General features: G+C 37.3%; 1 protein-coding gene across 3 annotated transcripts in view; it reads right to left on the minus strand.

The window, feature by feature from the left end:
- The window catches only part of EPS8 (epidermal growth factor receptor pathway substrate 8), a 106,905-nt gene that overhangs the window by 19,844 nt on the left and 71,572 nt on the right, over positions 1–15,489 (minus strand). For 2 of the 3 annotated variants that reach the window (XM_030321820.1, XM_030321819.1), the window contains exons 14-17: positions 13,832–14,015; positions 8,702–8,832; positions 3,225–3,333; positions 2,192–2,335 (exon numbers count right to left, since the gene is read on the minus strand). In XM_030321820.1, the coding sequence (XP_030177680.1) occupies positions 2,192–2,335; positions 3,225–3,333; positions 8,702–8,832; positions 13,832–14,015 (568 nt within the window). The remainder of the gene's footprint in view (positions 1–2,191; positions 2,336–3,224; positions 3,334–8,701; positions 8,833–13,831; positions 14,016–15,489) is intronic. The other variant, XM_030321821.1, reaches the window with a different exon arrangement.

Genomic DNA, 15,489 nt, shown 5'->3' on the forward strand with positions numbered 1-15,489 from the left:
TTAAAAAATTTCTTGGTTGTGCCAAAGTTGACAAAAATGTAAGACGAGGCTCTGTTCGAGAAAGGAGGAATAAAATTTATGTCCTCAAAAAGTACTCTCCCTACCTGTGATATGTATCAACAGTTTTGCTTTGGTTTTAAACAGAAGCAACCTTTAAACAGAAAAGTCAACTTATGGCTCAGGCCAAGAATCAAGGAAAAGACAAGACCGAACAATAAACAGACAAAGGTAAGAGAGGTTAAATTCCTTAGGAAATTGCTGGTGGGGTAAAATACTTAGTTAGAATTGACATTATTTGCATGTTTCGGGTATTTTATTGGAGTTTGCTCATCCCTAGTAAGGATGCACACAAACAAAACTTTGGATAATTGTTTTTAACTCTTGACTCCTGTTCATATGCAGCATCTAGGGAGAGTCTCTGTGAACAGTGTCTCTGATAGCTTATTACAAGTTAACTGTTAAAAAGTTAACTTTTTAACATTAACATTGCATAAACTCAAAGGGTATATACTCCATCACTGTTCTAGGCATATATTTCACTCTTTAACACTGTTTAAGGCATTTGGTCCAACTGTCTACAGGAAAGAAGGTAAGGAATTGGCACTTATAAACCAGGCGGAAGCCTATGTTATGTCAGGTAACCACATCTCAAAATCAGAAAGGAACTCAGGAAAGAAAAAGGTATTCAAACTAAGTTAGAAAAGTCACTTCAAAAATCCACAGGAAATGGAGTAGTAGACCATACCTTGAATAACTCAAACTCCTTCTTTGGCATCAAAAGCTAATGACAAATGATGAACATAAAATAAGTACATAGTACATATGCACATCAGGCTAGCCAAAACAAGCACGGCAAACAGAATTTCCACCACATCACCTTAGGTTATCAAGATACATACATTGTACAATAATTCTTTACTTTATAAGCTTGCATGGGGCGCCTGGGTGGCTCAGTCAGTTGAGCGTCCGACTCCCGATTTCAGCTCAGGTCATGATCCTAGGGTTGTGGGATCGAGCCCCATGGTGGGCTCCACACTGAACATGGAGCCTGCTTAAGATTCTTTCTCCCCCTCTGCCCTCTCCCCTCTCTAAAATTAAAAACAAAAAAAAAGTTTGCTTGACTCTTGGATTCTAGTAAGGCCAAAAGTCACTCTGGATGACCACAGGACCTATACTCAGTGTGAACACTATGAGGGGCCACAAGTAATGAATGGTCATGCAGCAGAGGTATGATCACCATCCTACATGTGGACAAGCTGTATCTTACTAAGCCTAGACCTGGCATGAACATCAACTCTGTCACTGGACAGCATATGTAGCTTCTCAAGTTTATGACATTATTATGGGGTCAGATGTGATTTTTTGCTGAAGATTCTGAATTAAAATAATTCTTCCTGGGGGCATGATATAGAAACCACCACAGGTTCATATGCTACATATGAGACGGTCCATCCATTCCGCCTCTGCTAGCAGACTGGACTCTAGAGGTTCTGTCACAGGTCAAAAATCCCGAGTTAAATAGTAAGTGGATTCAGATGTTCGGGTGAATGAGCTACCAGAGTTAATAAAGTCCTGAAAATGTGTCATGTGACTCAAAGATTATTTAATGATCAACAAGAGAGAGCCTGATCTATCTACCCTATGTCATAAGTATATTTTAATCTTAAAATCAAGAGAGGACCAATATTATAGTCCAAATGAATACCCAGTGTTGGTGTAAGGGGAGGGGGGGGAAGAGTGCAAGTTCAAGGTCAGTGACAGAACGTTTAAGAGAATAAAGGCGAAAGATGGTGAAGATGAGCCACCCTCCAGCCACTGTCCCAGTGCCACCCTCTATGAAGAAACCACTGGATAGGAAGGCTATGGGCAAGAGTGAAGAGGCAGAAATACTGCTTCTCCGAACATCAGAAGGACTATAGGATGTGTATGAAAAAAGAGAAGGTCACTTACTGGTAAACATTTTAAGCAATTTTCTGAAGAAATAAATCAGAAAAAACGTATATATAATTGTTTCCTGTATCTTTCGCCATTGCCCCCCTCCCCCGCTAACCCTAGGAAAAAAACTATACAAATTATACAACAAATTAAGTCCCAAAAGATTAATACACAAAAGGTATTTAAGTCCCATTTTAGAGTAATCAATTTGAGAGTTTATAAAAGTTAAATTTTGCTAAAAAGTCATAATAAATACCTGTATGGTATGCGTGTATGGTGGATCAGCACGCCCTGATCCAGATTCTGGAGGTCTCACTATATCCAAAATGTTATTTGGCACAAATCCAGAGTCTCCACTTGCATTTCGAACCTTCCACCATTGTTTTCTATCATCAAGGATCTGTCATCATGCAAAAAAAATAAAGGCATCATTCCAAACCAAAACCAATCTATGAAAGAAGTTCGATGTTTATTCCTTAGATCAGGAAACTCTTTTCACTTCTAATAAGCTGACTTACTATCAACACACTGTGGGTTGAATGATTCTCAGGAGTTACACCGATAATCATAATTACTAGTATAAAACATGTATGGAACCATTACTGTGAATGTACCCAAGGTCCTCATCACCTGCCAAGAAGGTTTAACTGTTTGTGCTATCTGAAGCACGGAAAGATGACTAAGATGACATGTTTGGAGAGGTCTTTTGTCTACACCCTTCAAACAGGAAGGAAAAGAATGGAAACCATTCTTTTTATAAAAACTATCATGACTATCTCACATTACATATTAAAGAAGATGAACTCCGAGTTATGATCTAAGAAATGGATTCGAGAGTCACGGTAGATTATTCCCAGAATCAACAGCTTACTCACTGATGGGTACATTTGTGCAAGGGGACTATGACAGGAAGAAGGAAACGTTTTCTCTCGTTAAAATATTATGATGTATCTACATAACTAGCCTTGATTCCAAAATGGATAAATCCCAGAAGAAAAGAGGACCAAGTAAGCCAAGAAATTCAACCTCTGTCCTCCCCACCAACCTCTGTTTTTCACCCCCTCCCCCAGAAAAACCCAACAAAAAATAAGATAAAGCAAGCTCCCCCTCCTAAGTAGATATAGGTATCTATAACATGCTTTTATCCTGGATAAAATAAAATGGCATTGACCTTGGCATTTTTTAAGGAAGGTTTAGATATATACCAAATACAACATGCAGTATATTGTATACAATATACAAAATAAATCCACTTTATTAAGAGTATAAAAAAGGTAAAATTCTATTACCTCTAAAATATCATCTTTTAGAACTGAGAGCTCACTGTTGTTCCTTGCCACAAAGTCATACTTGGATTTGGCATACTTCTTGGGTTGTGCTTTCAGTAGATCATAATTTCTATACAAAGAAAGAAAAATGATCATTTAGTGAGTTCTTCCTAAAGGCTGAAAACAGAAGTAAGACATTAAAGCAAATCAATGCCAATTCCTACCAGAAAACATTCTGACAAATTATTACAAGAGTAGTTTAGTTTATTATATTTCATAGAATATGAGAACTGAACAAAACTTTGGAGTTATTACTATTAAAATGAGCGAACTATGGCTAGTACAAAACTAAATAATGCAAAATCATAAGGTTAGTGGATACTAAGCCAAATACAGAATACAAATCTATGAATTCTTTGTCCATTAAATATACCAGGACATTACTTTGGTAATTAGCAACTCTACCATGAAAGAACTGGGATAAAGATCAATGGTAGCATTTTTTATAAAATTAAAAGAGACTGAAGATAATTTCCATAGTAGAAATTTAAATTATATGTTGATTTCACTAACTCAAGCAATGTCTTTAATTCCTATTTAAAAATTATGACTGTCAAGTTTTAGAAAAGCTTTGTCCAGTTCCTAAATTGCAAGGGTAGGTATGAATTAAGAGTAAGACTAATAACACCTCCTAATTAGTTAATCCATTCATTCATTATAAACTTATTTTAATAGTAAGAACAGGTCCAAGAGTCCTATGCTTTTTTCAAAAGAAAACTTTCTTGGGGCACCTGGGTGGCTCAGTCAGTTAAGCACCGAACTCGATTTCAGCTCAGGTCATGATCTCACAGTTCGGTGAGTGAATTGGAGCCCTGCCTCAGGCTCTGAGCTGGCAGGGCAGAGCCTGCTTAGAATTCTCTCTCCCTCTCTCTCTGTCCCTCCCTCACGGTCTCGCTCTCAAAATAACAAAAAAACAAAAAAACCCACAAAACTTTCTTAAAAAACCAAATACTTCCTTTAATCATTAAATGACCACTAATAAATTTAATATAATTAAAATATACCTCTATATGTAATACAAAAATTGATATATCAATAATGCACTACTATTTTCTTCATTTCAATAATAAAACACTTTAACTGTTGTTTCTTAATTTCACTCCTTCATTTTCTCCTCCATTTACGTTTCCACATTTCCTTACTCATTTCTACAAGGGAAAAAGCAGAAAGGAACTAAAGATGTTTGTTCATCTTTCCCCTGTCAAGTGGCCCACCAGGGTCCTCTGGAATAATGAGTCGCAGCAGGGCCAGCACGACAATTGTGACACAACGTATTCTGCCATCAGAGGTAATTGGCAGCCTCTTAGTAACTCCAGAAGAGGAAAGGGACAATGAGAAAAGATGACCCAAAAGCTATGCTACCTACTGGCTATTTTTGATATAGTTTTAAAAAATAAGAAAAGTGAGAAAAGTGACATTATAGCCAAATAATTATTATATATTAATAATAATTTAACAGCTGTTCTGTGGGCTTCCTACCCCTTTTCCCTACTTTATATGTTTACATTCTATTTAGATTTCATTTGGGGGGATAAAAAAATTCAGCCACTCCAAAAGTCAGAAAAACAATAATTTCAGTTCTCTTTCTCTCTTCCCTCGTGTTCCCCTCCCATGATCTGGAAAATAATCACCATTAATAATAGAGAGTTGAGTATACTACAACAGGGCAGAATAGCTCTCCACCACTGTGTTTCTTTCTTTTTTTTTTTTTTTTTAACGTTTACTTATTTTTGAGACAGAGAGAGAGACAGAGCATGAATGGGGGAGGGGCAGAGGGAGAGGGAGACACAGAATCCGAAGCAGGCTCCAGGCTCTGAGCCGTTAGCTCAGAGCCCGATGCGGGGCTCGAACTCACGGACCGCGAGATCGTGACCTGAGCTGAAGTCGGACGCTTAACCGACTGAGCCACCCAGGCGCCCGTCCGCCACTGTGTTTCGGAACCAGCGAATTAAAAAGAAAAGTTTGCCACAGCTCTCCTTGAAGTCTTTGCTATTTTGAGTGTCTCAGAGATGACTACCCAGCATGCACTCAAAAAGTGCTTTAGAGAGTACAAATCTTTATGGTTTACAGTTTCTTGCCCTCTATAGATAAAACTTAGCTACGATATTGACCATATAATCAATCTGAAAATCATACTGTATAATTTTTCAGATAAACGTATGTTCTCTGTTCCTGGTTTGGAATAATTGATATGCACTTGATATAGAGCAGATGTGGAGTCGGCAATGATCGGAGACATCTCTGAAGCATGAACTGCTTTGGGATAGAAGTAAACTGTAATCCCTCAAAGGAGAGGGCTCTAAATTCAACAGGTGGTTTACCTGATGGCACAGTACATTTCACTGAAGAGTGAATATACTTCACATGGTATTTACTGCATTCCAGGCATAGGCACGTAATAGAGTTTAAGGGTAATAAAAAATAATTATAAAAGCAAATTCCAAACCTCTGTGTATTTTATATCAGACCAGAACTTTCAGATTATCTTTTGCAATAATGATGATACATTTTCTTAGCAACCTGAAACATCAACGATCCAGGTGCCTATGTCAACGATCCAGCACCTATTACAATAGCCTGAGTGAGAGATGGGATCCACAAGACAACTCAGATATACAATCTACCCACAACTCAATGTATTTTTTTATTGAATTTTTAAAAATGCTTATTTATTTTTAAGAGAGAGAAAGTGCGACTGGGGGAGAGGCAGAGAGAGAGGGAAACACAGAATATGAAGGAGGTTCTGAGCTGTCAGCACAGAGCCTGACTTGGGGCTCGAACTCACTAACTGTGAAATCATGACCTGAGCTGAAGTCAGATGCTTAACCCAACTGAGCCACCCAGGTGCCCCCACCACTCAATGTATTTTTTTAAAAATTCTTTCCCCGGGTAAATTTTGACAACCCTAAACTCTATATATAATTGAGTATCCCTTCATGGAATTGCCTTCAATAAATTCCATTTAAATTTTTTTATTTCTCAAAGGTTACTAAAAGAAACTTTGTGATATTTACCACAACATTCTCTAAATGAGGAAAAAAAATCTTTAACAGTAATGTCCCTTACATCATCCCTCACATTCTATACAAAATTTCATGAGACAAATATTTTTGAGGATTGGATAAAAAAAAACACATTATTTATCCTAATAAACCGATATATACTTCTTCCTTTTCCTAATGACAGCAAATGATTGTTTCTCTTTCTGCTGACAGCTAGGAACCTCAAAGACAAATCTGAAATTCAATCACAGTATCAATCTATACTTCCAAAATTTTAATTCTTACCCCCACTCTTGATTACTTAATTTTGTAGTTTTTGCTCATTATTTTATTTTTAATATTAGCATTACTTAAACTGCATATAACTTAAGTGAGTTGACTGAATCCATTTTGGAAGCAGATGAGGTACAGAGATATAACTAAATCACTAAGTCAAAGTACACTCTCCTGACCCTCTAAAATGATCAAGATACACTTTTAAAACACTTTGTGGTAAGCTGTCCAAAATAAATGGCAGAGTTTTTTCCATCAGTAACACTATACCTAATAGGCTTAGAGGTGAAGGGCAAAGACATAGGTAGTGACTCTGAAATGTTGTATACACTATCATGTGCCTATTCAATCATTCAATACATCAAATAAATCTACACTTACTGAGTGGCCACAATGTGCTAGATGTGGTCCCAAGGTTGACAATGATCAAAGTTAGTTATCAATATATATTATAAATCTGAACACACATGAGAAATGTACTCAAGTGGTTTTGTAGCTTTGTTACTTTGCTATGAAAAATCACTGGTTTACTGGAGAGATAGAACAAAAAGGGAAGAATTACCAATTTAAAATAATTTCTGGTACGTGGATATGTTTTAAAAAAAGGAAAAAAATACTGGGATGAATAATAAGTTACTCAAGAATTTCAATGAAATAACTTTTAAGCTTCAAAAATAAGTTTCATGCATTATCTCCTAAAAATTGAATCTATAATTAAAACTTATTTCGGGTGGCTCAGTTGGTTAGGCGCTGACTTCCACTCAGGTCATGATCTCATAGTTCGTGAGTTCGAGCCCCACATCGGGCTCTGTGCTGACAGCTCAAAACCTGGAGCCTGTTTTAGATCCTGTGTCTCCCTCTCTTTCTGCCCCTCCTCCGCTTGCATTCTGTCTCTCTCTCAAAAATAAAATAAACGTCAAAAAATTAAAAAAAAATATTTCATATGTTGGCATCTTTAAAATGTATTATTCATTGCTGACTTTATATTCTATATAATATGTTACTGGTGTCCTTAGAGTAATACTTGGAAAATTTCTACACCAGTTACTTAAGTATTACCTCTGTTGTCGTTCCTAACAAAAACAAAAAATTTTAAATTCTACCTTCTTTATATTCTATTAAGAAAAGAGTATACTAAGGGGCTCCTGGGTGGCTCAGTAGGTTAAACGTCTGACTCTTGGTTTCAGCTCAGGTCATGATCTCATGTCTTGTGAGTCTGATCCCTGCATTGGGATCAAGAGCCTACTTGGGATGCTCTTTCTCCCTCTATCTCTGCTCATGTTCTATCTCTCTCTCAAAATGAATAAAATAAACATTAAACAATTTTTTTTTAAAGAAAAGAAGTAAAGGGAATGCAACCCTCGTGGTAAGAGAAGCTTTGTGATAGGAAGGTACCAGCGCAAGCTTTCAGTCCCATTCATCTGAATGGCCATCCTTCCATTTCCTTTTTCACCTCCTTTTCTTTCTGTTTTGTATATGGGTTGGCCACAATCCTCATTTGTCACCCTCATTTGCAGAGGCTAGAAAACAAGACTGAAGAAGTGAACCTTCTCCAGTGCCATTACTTCTCCCCCATCTCAGTTCTCCACATTTACCCACGCTGAATTTTTTTTCAAGAGTGAAACTAAGGGGAAATAAATGAAAGCTAAAACTGAAAAGTAAAAATAAAATACAGTAAGATGAAATGGTAAGAATGGCAAATAAGACACTGACTTCTTCTAAATATTTAGTTTATATTTAGAAATAGTTCTATCTAAAGGAAGGTTTGTTTTTGTTGGAAGGAGAGAAAGATGGAAATTGTTTCCTTTTAAAGAAAGATCCTTAGAGACCATCTGGTATAAACTAGTGGAGAGTTTCAAAAACAATTCTTCTTTCTTCTTAATTCACAGATTTTGTCAGAGCACCTTTTTAAAAAGGGAAAGTCATCCAAAGGCATTTTCTCTAAATTAGAGTTATAGGCTGGAGGTTTTCCAGTTAGAATTATAGACTAGAGGCTTTCTTTATCAAAGCCAGCTCTATAAAGGAACAACTGAAATTTTATCAAACAATTAACAGATGGAAAGTTTAAAGAAGTAGTGAACAAAGCAGACACTGGGACCTCTACTTGCACTAAATCAGAGACAGTCATCTGCAGCTCTCCAAGTGGCACCCATGAAATCTTACCTATCTACGTGGAGATTAGGAGTTGGCTTAAAAGCCACAGCAGCTTCCCCTTGGTCCAGATGGGGCACCCTTGTGTACATGTTATTGAATGCATACCCATCAGGGGGAGGATACTCTGATACACTGGACTGCTGAAAGACAGAGAAACAGAGATTAAAAAATTGCTAAGACTATTTGAATGACCAGTGACGTCAGTGAACAAAACCCTCCACTATAATATGATCAGTTTCATTTTCAAGTGATTGACCATTACTAACAAATTATGAAATGGGGTTGGTACATTTTTTTTTTATCAAAGACCTATTTATAACAGGAAAAGTCATTAGTACAAAAGCTATATGTTAACTCTGAAAATAGCCGGGTATGCAAGTAACACATTCTTTCCTTAGGAATTCCATTGAAGGTGATTTTGGTATTAGATAGATGTTAACAATTTATATAAAATGAAATTGGTTTAAAAACAAGAATAAAACTCTTCCCCCTTGCTCTCTAAGTTTAAGGAACAGACCTTTACTAGTCAAACAAAGTAAATGTCACATGAAAATCATCTAAACTCTGTGTATTAAAATTATACCACCCTCTCATTTTTTTAAATGTACACAGTCCCTATTTTTTTTTAAATTTTTTTTTTCAACGTTTATTTATTTTTGGGACAGAGAGAGACAGAGCATGAACAGGGGAGGGGCAGAGAGAGGGAGACACAGAATCGGAAACAGGCTCCAGGCTCTGAGCCATCAGCCCAGAGCCCGACGCGGGGCTCGAACTCACGGACCGCGAGATCGTGACCTGGCTGAAGTCGGACGCTTAACCGACTGCGCCACCCAGGCGCCCCAGTCCCTATTTTTTTTTAAATGGCAGCACTATTACCAGATTTACTACCGAGGAAAATACAGAAAGGCAGAAACATACAGATCTTGAGAGTCAGTAGTCCAGGGTAAGATAATGATGGGAGTAATTTCTTTTTATGTTTAACACAATTCTGACATGAGCCTACTAGGTGCTACCAGGAGGGGGAGCTGAGGTCTGTGGGTCCCAAGGAGCACCATAGTTTTAAAGCTATGAGGAAAAAACAAAGAAACAAAGACCAAAAAAAAAAAAAAAAAAGTACGTAAAGATTTTTTAACCGTTTCTTTATGTGAAATGAGTATGGGACACATACAATAGACCCTGAAGCAATGGAAGTCCTTGGCTATTGAAAGTGTTTGTGAACTCACTGGGGCAGAATATTTGAAACTGGAAATGTCTTAGAAAAGTGTTAGATACATGTTTACTACAGTTCATTCTAATGACAGAGTTAGTTGGAGTACGGATAAACACAGTGTGGGTAGGGTTTCTTCAGTGGACAAGTGTAGATGTCAAAAAAACTCACACTATATTACTCCTCTGGAATATATTTCACTGGAATACACTGCACTTAACACACAAAGAAAAAATTCTCACCATTTAAATACCTTAGCTTAAATCATCAACAAGACGAAAAGGCAACTTACAAACTCAGAGAAAACATTTGAAAATCATGTATCTGATAAAGACTGAAAATCCAAAATATATAAAGAACTCATAGCTCAAGAGCAAAAACAAAAACAAAAAAACCCAACCAACCAACCAAACACAAACAAAAACCCAGTCCAAATAAAAAATGGGTAGAGCAACTGAACAGACATCCTTCCAGAGGAGGCATACAAATGGCCGACAGGTACATAAAAAGGTGCTCAACATCTCTAATCATCCAGGAAATGTAAATCAAAATCATAATGACATGTCACCTCACACCTGTTAGGGTGAGTATCATCAAAAAGACGAGATAACAAGTACTGGTGAGGATGTGGGAAAAAAAGGAAATCCTTGTACACTATTGGTGGGAATGTAAATTGGGGCAGCTGCTATGAAAAACAGTATGGAGGTTCCTCAAAAAATGAGAAATGTTCAGTAGTTTCACTACTGGGTATAATACTAAAGGAAATGAAATTAGGAACTTGAAGAGATATCTGCATCCCCATGTTCACTGCAGCATTGTTCACAATAGGGAAGCAACCTGAATGCCCATTAACAGATGAATGGATAATGTGGTATAAACATACAATGGAGTATTAGTCAGCCATGAGAATAATGCTGTGTGTAACAACACGGATGGACTTTGAAAGCATTCTGCTAAGTGAAATAAGCCAAACAGAAAAAGACAAATACGACATGATAGCACTTATATGTGAAATTTACACGAAGAAAAACCAAAGTCAAATTCATGAAGACAGAGTAGAAAAGCGGGTACCAAGGGCTGGGGGAAATAGGAAGAATTTGGTAAAAGGGCAGAAACTTACAGCTATAAATGATGAAGTCTGAAGATATAATGTAATGGTGAATATAGCTGAGAACACTATAGTGTATAATTGAAATTTTCTAAGAGAGTAGAACTTAAATGTTCTCACCAAAAGAAAAAAAAAGATAAATATGTGAGGTGATAGATGTGTCAGTGTGTTAATTAACTAGACAGGGGGATCCTTTCACAATGTGTATCAAATCACCAGATGAACACCTTAAATATCTTAGGATTTCCAATTATATACCTCAATAAAGCTGAAATTAAAAATAAAACAAATAGCTTAATTAAGTTGGTTTCTCATTTCCCTGGTTGAGAGCAGAGGCATCAGATGGTTAGGCAGCTTTTTATTAAAGGCTGTTATAAAGGGCAGAGTGCAAAAACCTGGTAGAATCACCCTCACCTTTGGCTAACTTTGAACAGAACAGAGTGAGGTCAGCCAGCATGAGATCACTGGGTCCTAAGAGTGACTGGGAATATTGGGAGGGAGGAGAGAATGATGACAAATGACTAACTGTGATGACTACATACACAGCCTTGTCTAGGGCTGTTGCTGGTTCAGAGGAAGTAAAGAAGTTGAGTATTGCTACCCACATTTGACACCCCACGTCACCTATGCCTTTCGATTCTAAACAAAACCACCAGATCTTGAATCATCCAAGTCTTGTCCTGAGTGCATTTATTTTAGTAGCAATAAAGTATAATAAAGTTTCTCTTCTAGGGATGATTGCATTTTTTACGTATTTTAAATCACCATTACTCAGCCTCTTTTCCAACAAATTCTTAAGGCATCAATTCCCCTAGAACAGCTAGCAGGCGCTTTTCATTTCATTTTTTTAAAACCTCAGAATAAGTACTTAAGCCATAAAATGGCAAATAGTTTACAACAGGAAAATGATAGCTCATTATAAGGAAAGATTCTCAATAATTCTTCCTTTAAAATTACTTATTCAGTGAGAGTAGACAACTTTTACACTGGGAGCCCAGAACATGTTACTCTCCCTTTAAATACCCAAATTGAAAAAGAACTCACAGAAGTGAATTTCTGAGGCATGTATTATTAAGTGGATGTATTTTCTTATTTAAGATATAAAGACTGTAAGCTAGAAATTCTTGTGATTTGAAGAGTCAACTGTAACTATAGCAGCAACATGTGTATCATAATTTCCTGTTTGATTACATCTTTTTTTCCCTCTAGAAAAGTCACCCTCTATGAGGAAAGGAAATCCACAGTGATGAGGTCTGAACTATAAAATCCTCATCACCATCCATCAGGATGAGGTCTGGTGAGGGATGTGTGCCTGCCAACCAAGGCAAAGGGCTGTGAAGTCATCTTCTTAATCCCTCATTTAGAAGGACAGGCAGTTATAGACTCTACCCTTAATTGTGCCAGAGGAAAAAACAATTACATTAGGAAAAAACATATCTTCAAAGCAGTACATGTGCTTTTTTAAAGTTTTGGAATTTAATCAATCTTCTATAATATTATGGTTATTGTTCAAGGGAACGATTTTTTAAAAATTTAATTTATATAAGTGTTTTTCCTTAAAAGTGAAGATTTACTCTGGTTTGCTAATCATTCCTTCCTATCATGTTTGCTATGAATACCCACAGCAGTCTGAGAAAATTTATCTATGGAATTAAATAAAGGAAACAAACAGGACCTCAAAGGGGATCTAGTCATCATTTACTGTTTCTTCTCCAAATAGACCTCATTCACCTAATTCCTCAGGTTCTGATCATCCTGTTTGGTTTGCTTCAGCTTTAAGCAATGTTTAATTTTCTGACGGAACAAGAAGAATCACAGAAAAGTCATTTTTAAGAGACGTGAAGGGATAACATAGCCAATTTCAATCCCCCCATTGGCTCCCAAAATAGGTTATTACTCCAAAGCTTACTAAATACTTGAAAGGTACAGTAAATTTTGTGATTCTTCTCAAGGTATGATACTGTTAGAAATGCTCATTTGAGCCTGGGGAATGAATCCAGGAGAAGTTCTGGCCTTCTAGCCAGGCTGAGAGGGCTCCAGGGTTTAGAACTAAATGAAAGGAAGGAAGGGAGGGAAGGAAGGAAGACAGGGAGGGAGGGGAAGAGGGACAGGAGGGAGGAAAGAGAGGGGAGGGAGGGACAGAGGAGGAAACAAATGGGACATTTGGGAAAAAGCTGCTTGGGACAGGTTAGGAGACCTAGGTCCAGGGAGCTTTCTTTTTTAAATTTTTATTTAATGTTTACTCATTTTTGAGACAGAGACAGAGAGACAGAGTATGAGCAGGGGAGGGGCATAAAGAGAGGGAGACACAGAATCTGAAGCAGGCTCCAGGCTCTGAGCTGTCGGCACAAAGCCCAACGCGGGGCTCGAACTCACTGACAGATCATGACCTGAGCTGAAGTCAGCCGCTTAATCGCTTAACTGAGACACCCAGGCGCCCCAGGGAGCTGTCTTAAGGGTATGATAATGGATGAGAAAAATAGAACAAGCCAACAGGCAACAGGGTGATTCCCTGACAAGGAGAGAAACTAGGCACTCAAAAATTGAGACTGGCTCACCAGGGCACTGGCAGGGTGATGGCTGGCAGGCTGTGGAAGAATGATATGGGGGGGGGGGGGGGGGGGGGGACTTGGGCTTCACAGGGAAACAGAGCAACTGTCACAACAACGATAAAAAGCTGAGAGGTAACTAAGGGCAGCAGGACATTTAAGTCATTAGTTCTAGAACAATCTTCAGATCAATAAAACTAGAACTCGCAATCAGAATTAGAAGAGAATGCACAGATTACTGCACTTTCTACAAAAAGTGATGTTAAAAACTTTACCTCTGTGGATAATCTTTTTGTCTCTTGTTTGCGCTGATGTTCTGCTACATTTGCCACAGACTCGGCCAGCTGATAAAGATCTTGTTCCATCGGTGCTCCCATGAAGTTCAGCATTGGGGGCTCCCAACCGTTGCGGAACCGTGGAACATATGGTGGAATAAATTGTTCTTTTGGCCACTCTGCTCTGTAGAGGGACATTAAGACATAAAATTAAGAAATGTATCCATTTTCAAAATTACTTTCAACAAGGTTAGCCACAAAAAAACAAAAACAGGGGCTCCTGGATGGCTCAGTCGAGCTGGACTTCAGCTCGGGTCATGTCTCTCGGTCTGTGAGTTCGAGCCCCGCCATCGGGCTCTGTGCGGAAAGCCCAGAGTCTGGAGCCTGCTTCGGATTCTGTGTCTCCCTCTCTCTCTGCCCCTCCCCAGCCTCTGCTCTGTCTGTCTGTCTCTCTCTCTCAAAAATAAACATTTTTTCTCTCAAAAACCAACAAAAACAAAGCATACGTAATCTGCCCTCTCTCCACACATAAAGGGAAAAGGAACATGCTTATGCCAGATTGTAATGCCAACAAAATGAAGATTGAATTTTGCTTCACGATCTGTTTTTTTACATTGCCTCCATTCTCCATTCATTCATCTTCGTAACATGGATATAGGTTTTGAAAAACTGGAAAGGGAGTGTGAGGCTAGAAGTGCTGAAAGTATTTAGAACATGAACTTCTCTTGCATCTAAAGTAGTTTCAGATTCTCATCTTTCCCTTCCCTTCCCTCTCATCATCATAACCAACCCTCCTGGTGTCAGACATATCTTTCTAAAAAGAAATAACAGAGAATGTTCTGAATGTTTATGCTTTATAAAGGAATAAGTCCTCTAAATGAAACATTACCAATTTTATAAATTAAATTTATCAGCTAGTCTTTAATCAGTGAAATCAAGTTAGGACTAATACTGGAACCGTAATCATTACCCATTCATTATTTAATGACTCTGAGTGAGACTTATTTCTACGAGCTCCTAATCACTCATGAACCACAAAAACACCTGGGACAGAAATTATAGGTTCAATTCTGCTCCACTGTGTTGTTTTATCTCTCACAAGTGAAAGATTAATTCTTCAGGTTATATTTCTACTATGATAAAATGAGCCATTTTATTCAGATTATTAAGTACCTTCATAATTTTTGTTATCTTTATGAGTTTTTAAATCAGTATATTCTTTTCCTAATACTCTTAACAATTAGGATTTGAAATGACCGTTTCTCATGTCAAGAGCTAACAGTGTATTTTCTTTTGATGTAGTTTTTCCAATGGTCATTCATTTTCTCATTGTGAGGTAGGACCCAAAACCAAGAAATTTAAAAATATAGGTTATTTTTGTACTATGAGATCTGATTAATTTAGTAAGTTTTATGTGGAAATATTAAAAGATCCCACCTAGACTTATCAAAAGATCATAACCTACAAATATCTAATGGATTTAAGAAATCTGTTTAACCAAGTTTTTACATAGTATGATATACAAATAGCATGATATATTAATATACAAATAATAAAAATAAATTCAAATAATGCTTTCAATATAAAAGTAACAACTACAGTGCTTTTAAAGAATTTTTTGCTTGGTAAACCATTCAATATGTAAGCCATATTCCAAC

This window comes from Lynx canadensis, chromosome B4, assembly GCF_007474595.2.
Source record: "Lynx canadensis isolate LIC74 chromosome B4, mLynCan4.pri.v2, whole genome shotgun sequence".
In the NCBI taxonomy this organism is placed as follows: Eukaryota; Metazoa; Chordata; class Mammalia; order Carnivora; family Felidae; genus Lynx; species Lynx canadensis.